The 14,633-nt window shown below is 41.7% G+C and overlaps 1 protein-coding gene across 1 annotated transcript in view; it reads left to right on the top strand.

Moving 5' to 3' along the window:
* LOC117459802 (contactin-associated protein-like 4) overlaps positions 1 to 14,633 on the top strand; it is a 51,283-nt gene that overhangs the window by 13,220 nt on the left and 23,430 nt on the right. The window contains exons 4-8 of the mRNA XM_034100929.2: positions 3,901 to 4,076; positions 4,581 to 4,721; positions 5,496 to 5,763; positions 7,884 to 8,033; positions 8,482 to 8,653. Coding sequence (XP_033956820.2) covers positions 3,901 to 4,076; positions 4,581 to 4,721; positions 5,496 to 5,763; positions 7,884 to 8,033; positions 8,482 to 8,653 — 907 coding nt within the window. The remainder of the gene's footprint in view (positions 1 to 3,900; positions 4,077 to 4,580; positions 4,722 to 5,495; positions 5,764 to 7,883; positions 8,034 to 8,481; positions 8,654 to 14,633) is intronic.

The raw sequence follows: 14,633 nt of genomic DNA, 5'->3' as shown, positions 1-14,633 counted from the left end.
TTGAATGACGAATACACACTACCGCCGCCTGCTGGTAAGGAGAGTTATTGCCACTCACGCATGCGCAGTCCGTACGTGCTACTTGGCCGTAATACAAGTAATACAGCGAATCAGAGTTCTGGGGAAAAGTATTCTTCTGAACAGAGCGTGAGAGCCTCGGAAGTAAACAAGGACTGAGTCACTTTTTATCTTGCACCTGAGTTCACTCCTTTACAGGGTGTCCGCGGGGTCTTAAAAAGTATTAAAAGTTGATCAATCAATTTAGCGAAAATTAAGGCTATTAAAAAGTATTAAACGGCATTTTCCAAGGTATTAAGAAGGTCCACAGCAACGACAACATGAAACACCCTTTAATTTACTGAAACAACATGTCGGGGAAACCCCCTCAAGTTGGCCCCATGCATAGCGTGCCATAAAATGCTGCTTCTTATTTTAAGTTTCGTTGCCTTGCTCCGCTCTGTGTGGGGGGGGGGGGTTATCTGCTGGTGGACTACCTGAGAGATATACAGCAGGAGAACACGCCGTCCACCGCGGAGAATAAACAGAAGGGCAACCATGCTCCGGGGTCTTCTTCGCTGCTGTTGGTGTATTTTGTGGCGGCAGCAGCGCCACTTACAGGCCTGGCATATGTACTACAGCGTGTCCAGCATTTCCAGCGGTCTAGTGTGAACGGACACGTTAATGAATCGAATGCGCTTGAACGGAAGACTTTTTTGCGTTTGCGTATGTGTTTTACTGTATGCGTCCTCGTGGGGCCGGGGTCTAAGCCAAACTATATCCGTTCACAGAGATCTGCTATTTTAAAGTAAGGTCAACACATATCGACCCTAAATATAGTCTATATTAAGAACGAGAAAAGTCTTAACATATATATCGTTTTTTGTAAACATATGACAAATGTGTGAGGGTGATGACGTTAGAGCATCGTCCTCTGTGCCGGGCTTAGCCCCGGACAGCCCCAGCCCAATTTAACCCCTGGGTATTTGTGAGGGAGCTCCTATATGGCATTACCCCGCTGAAGCTCACCAAAGTTTCATATATTTCATAGTTCAAAGTTTTGTCAATTGTTTTGTTTATTGGTCAAATACTGGTTTCTAATGGTTTCTGATGGTTCTACTGGAATGAAAGAGCACAGAGTACAGAAGCAACAAAGCAGCATACTGCATTAACCCTAACCCACAGAGAGTTTGAAGTTCATGTGGAGAGGAGGCTTCAGTAGTCTGTCTGCACTCTGTTTAGTTGTGCTATCTTACAATCAATATAGTAAATGTGAGGTAAATTGTGTCACCAATGTAACCGGTTAGAACTCGAAGTTGCGATGAGGTCTTAAAATGTATGGAAAGGGTCTTAAAAAAGGTCTTAAAAGGTATTAAATTTGACTTCAGGATTCCTGCATATACCCTGCTTTACTTTCCCAAGGAATATTTCACACAAACTAATCCTTCCCAGACAATCAAACACTGCACACAGATATATTGGTGCTTGAGATTATATTGGCCCCAGAAAGAACCTTGAAAAGAATATGTGTGTGTGCTGGTATCTGGTCAGTGAGTGTAGGTGAGAAGGTTATATATATAGGATTACTTAAAACAGTCCACAATAATATCTGTTTACTTTAATACAGTTTAGAACAATATCTGTTTACTTTAGTGTCAAGTTAACCAAACTCTCTATGAATTAAGATTAGCTCAGTGATCAAATTCACATCAATTCAAAGTTAATCTATGACAGCAGCTTTTTGTGATTTAACGATTGATACACATAAGATAAGATAAGATAAGATAAGATGAACCTTTATTAATCCCCGAGGGGACATTCAGTTGTACAAAGCAGCAACAGGGTAAGTGTGAAAAAAACAGTACAGCAAAGATTCACACAGATCAATAAAATCTAAAATAAATCATAAATAACATAAAATCAAGGAAATAATGATGATAATAATAAAAGACTATGAAAATAGGAGATAAATAAAAATAAGAGTAAAATAACTGTCAGCATATATATATATTTGGTCATCATCTAAGTTATAAAGTGCGGAATAAGTTAAAGTGACAAGTTAACATGGGTTGTGGAAACAGTGAACACACATCCATAAAATGAAGTAAAGTTAAGTTAAATAAAGTCAAGTACTACTGCAATGCACTCCTCGTCGGGATCCCTAACAAAAGCATCCAGAAGCTCCAGTACATTCAGAACAGCGCTGCTCGGATCCTGATGATCCTTAAATCACTACACTGGCTCCCCGTGGAACTGAGGATCGAATTCTAGGTCTCCGTCCTCACCCACCAGTGTATCCATGGAACTCCCCCCCCCCCCCCTACCTCAAGGAACTCCTCACCCCTCATACCTCCTTGCGGACCACCCGCTCCAGCAACTCCAACTTCCTCAACCCCCCCAGGACTAAGCTCCGTACTCTGGGAGACCGGGCCTTCTGCTCGGCTGCTCCCAGTCTGTGGAACGCTCTCCGAGCACATGAGAGCACCGCAGACCGTGGAGGCCTCAAAACCCATCTGTTCGACAGAGCCTTTCCCTACACCTTTTATTTATTACCACCCCTTTATTTTATTTTTATAGTTCGTTTTGTATTGCTTTTTATTAATTCTACCGTGTTGTGTAATGTTTTTATACTGTTCATGCTCACTGCTTGGAGCACTTCGGGATTTGAAGTCAATTATGAAGTGCTTTATAAATGAAACCCATTATTATTATAGTACAGTCCAGTAAAGTCAAATCAAGTTCAGAAAAGCAAAGTAAGGTAAAAGTAGAGGTAAGTAAATATAGAGGTAAGTAAAGTGAAGTGGAGCTGATTAGAGTAAAGTAAAGTAAAATAAATTGTTGTAGTAAAGACAAAGCGATGTACCTAAACTTAACCAAATGCTAAGTGCATAAACATAACTAAAGGAAATGTAAACAATGCTTTAGTTGCAACAGGCTGATATTGAACGTCATTGTGTTTCCTTTGAAATGCAGTTGCTGCTGCAAGCTAGCTGTACATGAGAATATCTAGCATATAAAGCTGTATGTATAGGAGACAGGGTTGCAAGGAAAGATCAGTAATGACTTAGTACACTTGACTTTGACATCAACTCCCTGTTTCTCTCATTCTCACACACTACCTCCTGATGAATGGAGATGAAGTGCTCTCTGCCTCTGCGGTCTCTCCTCTGCTCAGTATCCGTCTCACAGATCAATGATGATTGATCACCGAACACGGTTCACTCTCTCGGTCTCTCTTTCTCTTCGACTCCTTTGACCACACAGACTCCATTCAAACAATATCTAATTCATATTTAATGACCCGAGTGCCTTAAGTTCCGTCTGCTTCTCACCTCCTTCTCTCAGCTCTGCGCCCTGTCTTCACTTCGCCTTTTTTAAACTTTTCTACCTCGATCTCTGCCACATTAGTATTCATTATGTGTTGTCACCTTCATTTTCGTGTTTTTGTATCAGTTTTGAGATCTAATCCCCTGCTGAAAAGTTTGACGCTAATTTACTAATTTGGAGACATAAAAACAGCATTAACCTCCAGCAAACTGAGATATTGTGTTCCTGAGAGATGGGGAACCAGAGCTGTAAAAAAAAAAAACCTTCAGATATGAGGGTACAACTATTTTAATGAATAAAACATTAGGAATAAACCTCAAATATTTTAAATCAATCTGAGATTTTAAGCATCCCATTCTTGTATTTTATTTTTGTATTTTTTATTTGGCGATAACAGGACAGGTGAAGACAGATACAGTGCTTTTGTGCGTGTTTAAAATATAACATAATAATATTATAAACAATAATGCTTTGAAAAAAATAATAATAATGCACTTAAATAAAAAAGTTTCAATTGAAGTTCCCTCTCCTTTTCATCCTCTTCATCTCACTCTTCGTCTTCCTCCTGCTCTCCAGGCAGGAGCTCCTCCCCCGACAGCCAGCACATGGTGTCTGTGGGCAGCCTGCTGGACGACCAGCACTGGCACCAGGTCACCGTGGAGCACCACAGCACCCACCTCAACCTCACCGTGGACAAGAACACTCTGTGGGTGCAGATCCCACCAAGACTCACCCGCTGGGACCATGACCAGGTGAGGGACGCACACACACACACACGCACAAACACACACACACACACACACACACACTCACAGAATTTTGAGAAAAAGTCAGAATTTTGAGAGAAAGTCAGAATTTGGAGAAAAAGTCAGAATTTTGAGAAAAAGTCAGAACTTTGAGAAAAAGTCAGAATTTTTGAGAGAAAGTCAGAATTTTGAGAAAAAGTGATTGTACTGATTTTGATCAGTATTTTGTACATGACGGCAAGATGTATGATTGATTACCTACAGTAGGCTACCCGTATGCCTGTATCTTGTGACTGTGTAACTCCCTCTCTTGTGAGCATGTGAAGGAACTAGTTGTATCAAATGCTCTGTATGTGATGACTACTCCCATTCTTGAGAGGATAATAAATACATGTATCCTGATATTGAAGCTCAAGCCGGTGACGAGTGATACGTTTCTAACACTAACATTCACACCTGCTTGAGTTTTATTGACTTATTCGTCTTTATGCTCACGTTTCCTCCGCACAGATGAGTGTGGGAGCAGACCAGTTTCTCGGCTCTCAGAGGTCGATCAACAGACATTTCCACGGCTGTTTGGAAAACCTGGAGTACAACGGTGTGAACCTGATAGACCTCGCCAAACAGAGAGACCAGCGGGTAACTCTGAAGGTAAAATGGCTCACAATGTGCCAATAAAAGCTTTTTTACCGACTGCTGGTATTGCTTTAACATTGTGAGTCTGAGTGTGAAATCATGGAGACACCAACAATTAGGCTGTAAGCTGTACAACAACAGCCACGAGGCGGTAAACATGGGAAGAAAACACTTGGTCGTGCACAGAGAATCCAAAAACAAAATCGTCTGACCATTTATTCCTCCACGAACGAGGCAAAGATAAAGTTCATTCCAATACCAGTAACTGTGAGTGCAAGTGGAAGTGTGATGGATACTGCGGTCAACACAAAATGTCACTTCCTTCCGACAGAAGCTGTAAAATGAATGTAGTGGAGTAATAAGTTCAACTTTTACCAAGAAAATGTATTAGATTAAAAGTAGGAAGTAGGATAATGAGGAAATACTGAAGTAAAATATCTCGAAACGGCACTTAAGTGCAGTACTTGAGTAATTGCCCTTGGTTACTTTCTACCACTGACAATGGGGCGGAAAACAAGATGCCCAAATGCTCCCAGTCCCTTATTATTTATGTATCTCTTTCTGTCCTCCTCTCTGACCTTGGGTTAAATTCAGCTTAATCTCTTGGTGCTTATTCAGAGCTATTGTCATTATGGTAATACTCGCATGCTTTTAAGGACTCTTGCTGATGAGATCTCTGCATCAGGGCGCCGCCACGCAGCTCTGGAAATTAATTCAAATTCATGCTTTATCGAGTTTTCCCTTTTTTTCTGTATTCATTTATTTCTCTCTCCACTCCACATATCTCAGGGCAACGTGACCTTCTCCTGTGAAGAACCCGTTTTTGTTGCGATGACGTTCACCAGTCCCCAAAGCTTCCTCTGGTTACCGAGCATGAGTGAACGGTTAACATCGAGCATGACGGTGGGGTTTCAGTTTCGGACGTGGAACGAGGAGGGGCTGCTGCTGACCTTTGACCTCCCGAAGCAAGGAGGGGCGGTCTGGCTCTACCTGAGTAAGACCCGGCTTCATCTACAGATCCACAAATCTGGGAGAGCGCCACTGGAGCTCAGTGCAGGTCAGTTTGAAAATCCTCCTCATCCAACCCTAATTCTCAGCCTTAAAGAGGACATATAGAGGACATATTCAGGTTCATATCAGTATGTAGTGTCTCTACTTTAAAGAGTGCTCTCCTGCTGATGTTCAGGTGTATATCAGTATGTAGTGTATCTACTTTAAAGAGTCCTCTCCTGCTGATGTTCAGGTGTATATCAGTATGTAGTGTCTCTACTTTAAAGAGTCCTCTCCTGCTGATGTTCAGGTGTATATCAGTATGTAGTGTCTCTACTTTAAAGAGTCCTCTCCTGCTGATGTTCAGGTGTATATCAGTATGTAGTGTCTCTACTTTAAAGAGTGCTCTCCTGCTGATGTTCAGGTGTATATCAGTATGTAGTGTCTCTACTTTAAAGAGTCCTCTCCTGCTGATGTGCAGGTGTATATCAGTATGTAGTGTCTCTACTTTAAAGAGTCCTCTCCTGCTGATGTTCAGGTGTATATCAGTATGTAGTGTCTCTACTTTAAAGAGTCCTCTCCTGATGATGTTCAGGTGTATATCAGTATGTAGTGTCTCTACTTTAAAGAGTCCTCTCCTGCTGATGTTCAGGTGTATATCAGTATGTAGTGTCTCTACTTTAAAGAGTCCTCTCCTGCTGATGTTCAGGTGTATATCAGTATGTAGTGTCTCTACTTTAAAGAGTCCTCTCCTTCTGATGTTCAGGTGTATATCAGTATGTAGTGTCTCTACTTTAAAGAGTCCTCTCCTGCTGATGTTCAGGTGTATATCAGTATGTAGTGACTCTACTTTAAAGAGTCCTCTCCTGCTGATGTTCAGGTGTATATCAGTATGTAATGTCTCTACTGGGACATGTCTCCATGCTTTAATGTTCAAATAGCTCTTTATTTTTCTCATACTGCCTGTGCTGCAGCACCTCCTTTCACCCTCTGTCTGAAACCAGAGCCCAGTCTGCTCTGATTGGCCAACCACTTAGATGTCCCGCCCCTTAGCCTATCACGTACAATGTGTTGGAGTGCTAGCCAATAGGAGAGCGAGTATTATAGAAGTCCAATGAAGCACATGTCTGCCCTGTCCTTTAGTTTAGTTGTATGTGAAAAAGATAAGCTGTCACTGACATTTCAGTATAGAGTTACTAGTACAACAGCATCACACAAAAAGAAATGCGCACATATTTCCACTAGTAGAAACTATATAAATATAATGTCACTCCTGAGGCCTGAAGAACAGAGGAATCCATTCAGCCATCTTCCTGTAGGGTGATTAAGCCAATTACTGAATCCTCCAGGTTTTACAACATTGATTCGTAGCTAAACTCCACCTCTGACCTCCCTGAGGCCCAAGGCAATCACGGGAAATCTCCCCGCAGAGATCGATAAATTAATGACTGAAATTATAATCCTAACCTCCAGGAAATAAAGACCAGACAGTTGTATATCTGTATCTTTGTGGACAGTATATTTCTGTTATTATTATTGTATGTATGAATGCTGTGTGTCTTGTCTTTTCTGAATGTTTTGATGGCACCTTAAAAGGAGTAGCTTTACTCTTCTCGTTGTACTTGTATAACGGCAATAAATGCTTCTATTCTATTAACTTCTATTCCAGTGCTTCTCAAGCTTTTTTCAGGAATGTACCCCCTTTGAAACATGTTCTCAGCCAAGTACCCCCTGACCGATCCCGAACATTTTTGATCGAAAAAGCCTATATGAATAATTACAATATAGTGATGTTCCCTCAGTGTGTGATGTATTAACTCCTTCGTGGTATGCATTACAACAAACTAAGGATATTTTCATTTTATGCATGAAAAAAAACTTTTATAAAACAGATTTTTCCAAGGAGTTTTTCAATTTAAGTAATATGTTATTGTGAAAAACTATAAAATACAATACACAGATTTGACATGTTTATATGAGGACCCCCTTGGTGGTTCTAGGAATGTTTTATATACAATTGTGTTTTCTATTTAACTTATTTTACTAAGCTTATTTTTTAATTAACATTTTTTTAATTGTATTTTTTTTAAATCTCACGTACCCCCTGCAGTACCCCAACGTACCCCCAGGGGCCCGCGTACCCCCATTTGAGAATCACTGTTCTATTCTGTATTTCTGTGTACTCAGGATCAGCTCTGGATGACGGTCAGTGGCACTCTGTGGAGCTGACCTCCAGACGAGGACATCTCTCCGTCTCTGTGGACGGGGGGGAAGGAGACACCGCCAACGCCAGCCCCCCGTTTCCTGTTTCCACTGACGGTCAACTCTTCTTTGGTGGTAAGAGAGTCAGACGTTCTTATCATCTGAAATAATTGCAGAGGACTTTTAAACTTCAGAGAAGAACAAGTTTACGCTGAAATGCATTATCTCCCCTTGTAATGTGGATATGTTTATTATATATTTCTTCATTAAACCTTTGTTTTAGAGTGATACAATTAACCATTTAGTTAGAATTAGCTTAGTTTAGATTTAAGGGAATTCTTTTAGGTGTTTTTAAGCGTGTCAATACTGTGTATAATACATAAACTATATTTTCCATTTCTACAGTAGATGTATGAGTGAAATGAGTGTTGATTTATTTCTTGACTGGGTTTATTGCACATTTCATTACATCTTTAGATTTTACATTTGTCCGTCGTTTTTTGTCATACCTTACCACCTGTATTTTTAAACTGCATTGAATTGAATTGTAAGTTTTCTGATGTTGTTCCCTCTTCTGGGTCAGGTTGTCCTTCTGAGGGGAGCAGTGATCAGTGTGTGAACCCCTTCAAGGCTTTCCAGGGCTGCATGCGTCTCCTGACTGTCGACGACCAGCCTGTGGACCTAAAAAAGGTGCAGCAAAGGCTGATGGGGAACTACAGTCACCTGCAGATCGACATGTGCGGCATCATCGACAGGTCAGACCATCAGTTTTTCAGGAAAAGTTGACATAAAAGCAAACGTTGTAGTAAATTGGTTCTTACAATTATGTGTCCATCTTAGGCACTTTGTATAATATGTACTACCAAATAGTTTGTGTCAAAAAGCCTGTTCAGTTCCTAATCTCCCCCTGAAGGCTCTGTGACTGGTTTCCTGTGAAATTGGGTTGCTCATGGATTATTAGACAGCAGAGGACTGGAAACAGAGAGATTATGGCGGCAGTGTCCCAGTCTCAATGTTTTCTCGCTAAGAAAACAATTCAGTTTCTGTTCTGTCTATAAAGCTTCAGACAGAGTGAGACGCAGCTTTCTGTCTTTGAGCTGAAATGTGGTTTCACTTGTTGAATTATTTGTGAGAAGCAACAACAAACACACACACACACACACACACACACACACACACACACACACACACACACACACACACACACACACACACACACACACACACACACACACACACACACACACACACACACACACTCTGTCAGTACTAAAACCAGAGTCACCCTGCAGCGACCAGCGGGAGAATCTACAAGAAGACGACTTGCTGGAATTACTCACAGATCATAAATCTGAGCCGCAGTGAAACAACGGACTCACGTGTTATCAGCTCCGACAAACAGGCTCTTTCTCTTACCTTCAAAGTAAGACTAGCTTTTTCAGCTTTGAGCACCAGAGCCTCATGCTTAAAATGTCTCATTTTAGTTGTCAGGTCCGTGTTGTTTACGCTGGGGATGCTGGAGACATGTCCGCCTCACTTTTTATAAGCATCATTTGTTTTAAAAACACACACACACCAACATTAGGAGATGGTTGGCTCTTTGTCTCAGTGTGGGATTGAGTTGGGGACAAATTGTTTCGACGTTAGTGTCAGTAAAAATAGATTATTGGGAGGTTTAAAAAAACAGCTTTCTTTCTGCTACTGCTGTTCAGATACTGTTGCCAGATGATCATCATCATTCTCGGCCCCCTCCTCTTCATCATCTACATCCTCCCCCTTGGTCAGATTCTCCGCCAATACAACCTGGACTTTCACTGTTACGCTGATGACACACAGATTTACCTCAGCACCAAATCCCCCCCACAACCCCCCCCCCCCCCCCCCCCTCACCCACATTGAATCCTGTCTGATTGCAATAAAATCCTGGATGCAACACAACTTCCTCAAACTCAACAGCAATAAAACTGAACTCCTCCTCATCGGCTCCAAATCCCCCCTCAGCAAAACCCCCAACCTGACAGTCACCATTGATGGCACCCCTGTTTCCCCCTCCACCCAGGCACGCAACCGTGGCGTTATATTTGACCCCACCCTCTCCCTCGAGCGAGCCCCACATCAGTCAAGTTGTAAAAGCCTAATTTTTCCACCTCTGCAATATTGCCAAACTCCGTCCCCCTCTCACCCGCCCTGCAGCTGAGCGACTCATTCACGTCTTCATCTCCTCCCGCCTTGACTATTGCAACAACTCACTCAATTCAATTCAAAACCTTTATTTATCCAGGTAAAATCCCATTGAGATCAATGATCTCTTTTTAAGGGAGACCTGCAGCAGTAGGTTCCACAAGAAGACATAAAAACATGAACAACAGAACAACAAAAGGACATCATACAGCAAAATGTACAGGGATTACAATTTACATATTTAACCACATGAACAGGTACCAACAGCATCTGATTGTGTAGCATCCAACCGAGCTTTAAAAACATGTATTCCTCTACGGCATCAGCACTACATCCCTCAATAGACTCCAGCGTGTCCAGAGCGCAGCCGCCAGACTCCTCACCCACACCAAATCATGGCATCACATCACCCCGGTCCTCAAAGAACTCCACTGGCTCCCCGTTTCACACCGCATCCATTACAAACTCCTGGTCCTCACTTTCAAAGCCCTCCACCATCTGCCCCCCCCCTACCTCACTGACCTCCTCATCCTCTACCGACCCCCCCGGTCCCTCAGATCCACTTCAGCCGGTTTGCTTTCCACCCCAAAGGCCAAACTCCGGAGCTTCGGGGACAGAGCCTTCTCTGTGGCAGCCCCGAAGCTCTGGAACTCCCTCCCCAAAGACCTCCGTGAGTCTGAGTCCCTCACCCTGTTCCAGTCCCGCCTCAAAACCCACCTCTTCAACTCTGTATCCATAAGCCCCCCCCCCCTCTCAATCAACTTCCTGACTGCTTTTGTTTTTGTTTTGTTGGTCTACCCTCCCTCCCAAATGTAAAGCGTCTTTGGGTTCAAGAAAAGCGCTATAGAAATATAATTTATTATGATTATCGTGATACACTTCTTGCTTATGCTGATTGTTGATTGTCAGGACTCCATTGCACTTGTAGGCCAACTTTGGGTAAACCCATTTTAAAGTGATATAACTTACTTTTAGCACTATTGAGCGGGAGTCTCCTGAACTCAAGTCAGAAACACCAAATGTCTGAATGAGTTATATTAAATTAGATTAACTCGGTGTGGCAGGGTTGGTCTGTCTCGTAATTTTTGTATTTTGTAAGTTTATTTGAATTAACTAGGTTAGCTACATTAGCTAGTTTACTAGCTAATGTAGCTACTAGCTACATTAGCTAGCTTATTGCAGTTCTGCAATAATAGGGATGGAATCATAAGATAAGATTTAGAACTTTATTGAACCCAATGTGGGAAATGTTTGTGTTGCAGCAGCATAAAAAGACATGGCTTTGTACAATAAAAATTAAAAGACAAGAAATAAACAAGAAAGTAGAAAATATACATGTTGAATTTACAAATGTACAATAACAAGATATTTATATATTGCTTTAGCAAGGTATGATATATATATATATATATATTATAAGTATGTGACAGATGGAATATTAAATATTAAACTGAATATATAAATGTAAAATGTACAGTGTGATTGTATTCCAAGAGAAACTATGGAGCAGAGACTTCTGAGGTGATTTGTTATAGAGATTTGATCACATTGTTAAAATAAGCCGGGCGCGGACCGGTCATAGAGCCCATAGCGTTAAAGGTGGTTAATTGTACCTGTAAAATCCATAGATTTAGGAGGTTCCCTAGTGGCCGTTAGCTGTACAAAAAAAATGGGGAAAAAAGTCGCGGCTTATAGTCCGAAAAGTACGGTACTCGAGCATAACATGCTGGTTAGAACTATACAGACATGAATCTTGAGAATGTAAACTCTGGTGAACCAAGACACATTATTGTTCAATATAAAAATCTATTTTATTGACAGAATCAATATTATTGACGTGTTTTTCAGCCTCTCGTATGTCTTAATTGCCGAAAATGTATCTTCAAGCTATACAGTGTCAGTTTATTATTTGGTGAGTGTGAGCAATAGCACATTTTTCTCAGAAACATGTCATTAGAGCTTTTTATAAATCGCTACAGCTCACTGGAATACAGCATACCAATTATCCTCTGAGCAGCTCTATTTGCAATAAATGCCATCTTGAAAAATCGATTAACATTTCTCCAACCCCTCACCTGAAAGCTGTATTTTCTTCTGAAAGCACTCATCGTACGCACACTGAACTTACCTTGAGACTTTGGAAAAATACACTTATTTTGAAGAAGTGCGTGTGTGCGTGTTTGCAGATAAGGAGGCAACAATGGCATATATTTAATTTAGTGGAGTAAATACATAATCACGCAGCTCCATGTTTACTTTCAGTGAAAAAGAAATTGCTGCAAAAAAAAAAACCTCTATCTGACAAGTCCGCTGAGTCAGGCTTTTTCTAACTGTGAATTTCCCACTGACTTAAAGATTAAAAACACAAGCTGCTCCCACTCTCTCTCTCTCTCTTTCAGTCTCTTGCATTCACATTTTCCTGACCTAATTTCTTGTTAAAAATATGTTTACAGTGGCCGCTGAGCTCCATTCATGCCAACCTTCATCCCCTTTGTTGGCGTCGCTGCTTCCACCTTCGATCCGTCTCTCAACCTTAATTCCTCTTCCTGGATTTCTCTCTCTCTCCACAGTGTCTCCACCATGTTGTTCTATTTGTCACGGTCTGTCTGTGTTGTGTTGTGTTGTGTTCTGTCTGTCTCTGTGTGAAGCTGACCGTTGAGCGGCCCAGACCAAGCAAGGAGGCAGAGGCAGAACGTCCACAAATATAACCCGACGTGGGCATTTATTAAAATCATGGGCACAAAGTTCACCGCCTCAATCCTGCGGTTCTCCTTTCACACATCCTGCAGCCACAAGGATCTCACACACACACACACACACACACACACACACACACACACACACACACACACACACACACACACACACACACACACACACACACACACACACACACACACACACACACACACACACCGAGCCCTCTCAACAGACAGAGACACAGAGCCTAAATACACACACTCTAATCAGCACAACAAGACACAGGTGAGGGGGGAGGAGACAACACAGGACACCAGGTGCCCACAATCATCAGCCACAGACAACATGTGCAATCACGCTAATAAAGTGCCATATTACCCAGCCTGAAGCCGTTAGTCCATGTGACGAAGTTCCCTTTGTCACACTCTGGTTTCCTGTTTTATTTTGAAAAGTGTTCACCCCCTGTCTTGTCTGTTGATTCCTGTCTCTGTGTCTGATTTCCTGGTTGTGTCCACCTGGTGCCCCTGTGTGTTTTCTCCTCCCTCCTCACCTGTCTCTTGTTTGTGTGCTTAGTCTTGTGTGCATTTAAGTTCTGCTTTTTCTGTCTGTCATTGTTGGATTGTTGTTTGTCTTGACTGTGTTCACTGGGAAGAGTTCTGTTCTTACCTTAGCCTTGAAATAAAGGTATTTTCTGTTTCTGCGTTTGGGTCCTGCCTGCTTCACTCAACCCTGACACTATTTCCTCTTTCTGTTTCTTATGTCATAACCCTTTGTTATTCCTTTGGTTTCCTTTCTTTGCTTTCCGCCCACAGCTCAGTCCTGACACAGGGCCGACTCTGAGAAAGTTAACAACAGCAGCTCAAGCGTGTTCCACTTTCTGTATTTTAGATGCCGCAGTTCATGCTCAATGTTATGTGAAGTTGGAGGACAGACACTTATTTACAATCCAATAAATCACTGCAGTTCTCACAAGCAGCTAGATCTTATTTTGCACACTTGACTAGTACCAAGTGCACCAAAGTATATTTTCACAGCGCGGTAAGGCAGCTGGTTTAGTCATAGATGTATAACAAGAACTGGACAGCTTTAAATGTGGGGCCTCGTCTATGAAAGTAGCGCATAAAAGCCACAATTCTCTTACTTTAGGTACAACAATACCATGGTCATCCAGGAGTCCATTGAGCGGTCGAATTTGCGTACGAGGGTTCACAGAAATTGTAGTACCCTCGTTTTGCCACTCGAACATTTGCTTCAACGTCAGGCACACTACCTGGGGGATTCGATAACGTCAGGACCGATGCTAAGGTGCTGTTTGAGGGTTTTTATAACTACCTGTTAGGGCTGCTCAATTAATCGTATTTTAATCGCAATTACGATGTTGGCTTGCAACGATTATGAAAACAACATAATCGAAATAAAACGATTTTTTTATTTTATTGGTTGTTCAGTTGAATTATAGTTAACGTTCCGGGTAATCAACTGTTACAAACAGACTTTTAAAAAGAAAAATTCAATAAATGGATGTTTTCAAAGTGAATGGATAATTGTTTTTAATAATCGTGATATCAATTGTTGACCAAAAAAAAAAATCGAGATTATAATTTTTGCCATAATCCTACTAGCTGTTTGATGGTTTATAACTTCCACTTCCAACCTCTCTACTTGTTGGTTTGAAAAGGCACTAAAAGTAGTAGACACAAACTATGGAACCCTCTCCCCCTTCACATCCGACAGTCTGACACAATCACCACATTCAAGTCCCCCCCAAACCCACCTGTTCAGATCAGCCTCCTCACTGCATGCTTCCTATCATCTGCTTCCCCTGAATAACCTGTCCCTATCATTTGTGTCCAC

Source organism: Pseudochaenichthys georgianus, chromosome 15 (assembly GCF_902827115.2).
Source record: "Pseudochaenichthys georgianus chromosome 15, fPseGeo1.2, whole genome shotgun sequence".
In the NCBI taxonomy this organism is placed as follows: Eukaryota; Metazoa; Chordata; class Actinopteri; order Perciformes; family Channichthyidae; genus Pseudochaenichthys; species Pseudochaenichthys georgianus.
This window is presented reverse-complemented; position numbering and strand designations above follow the sequence as displayed.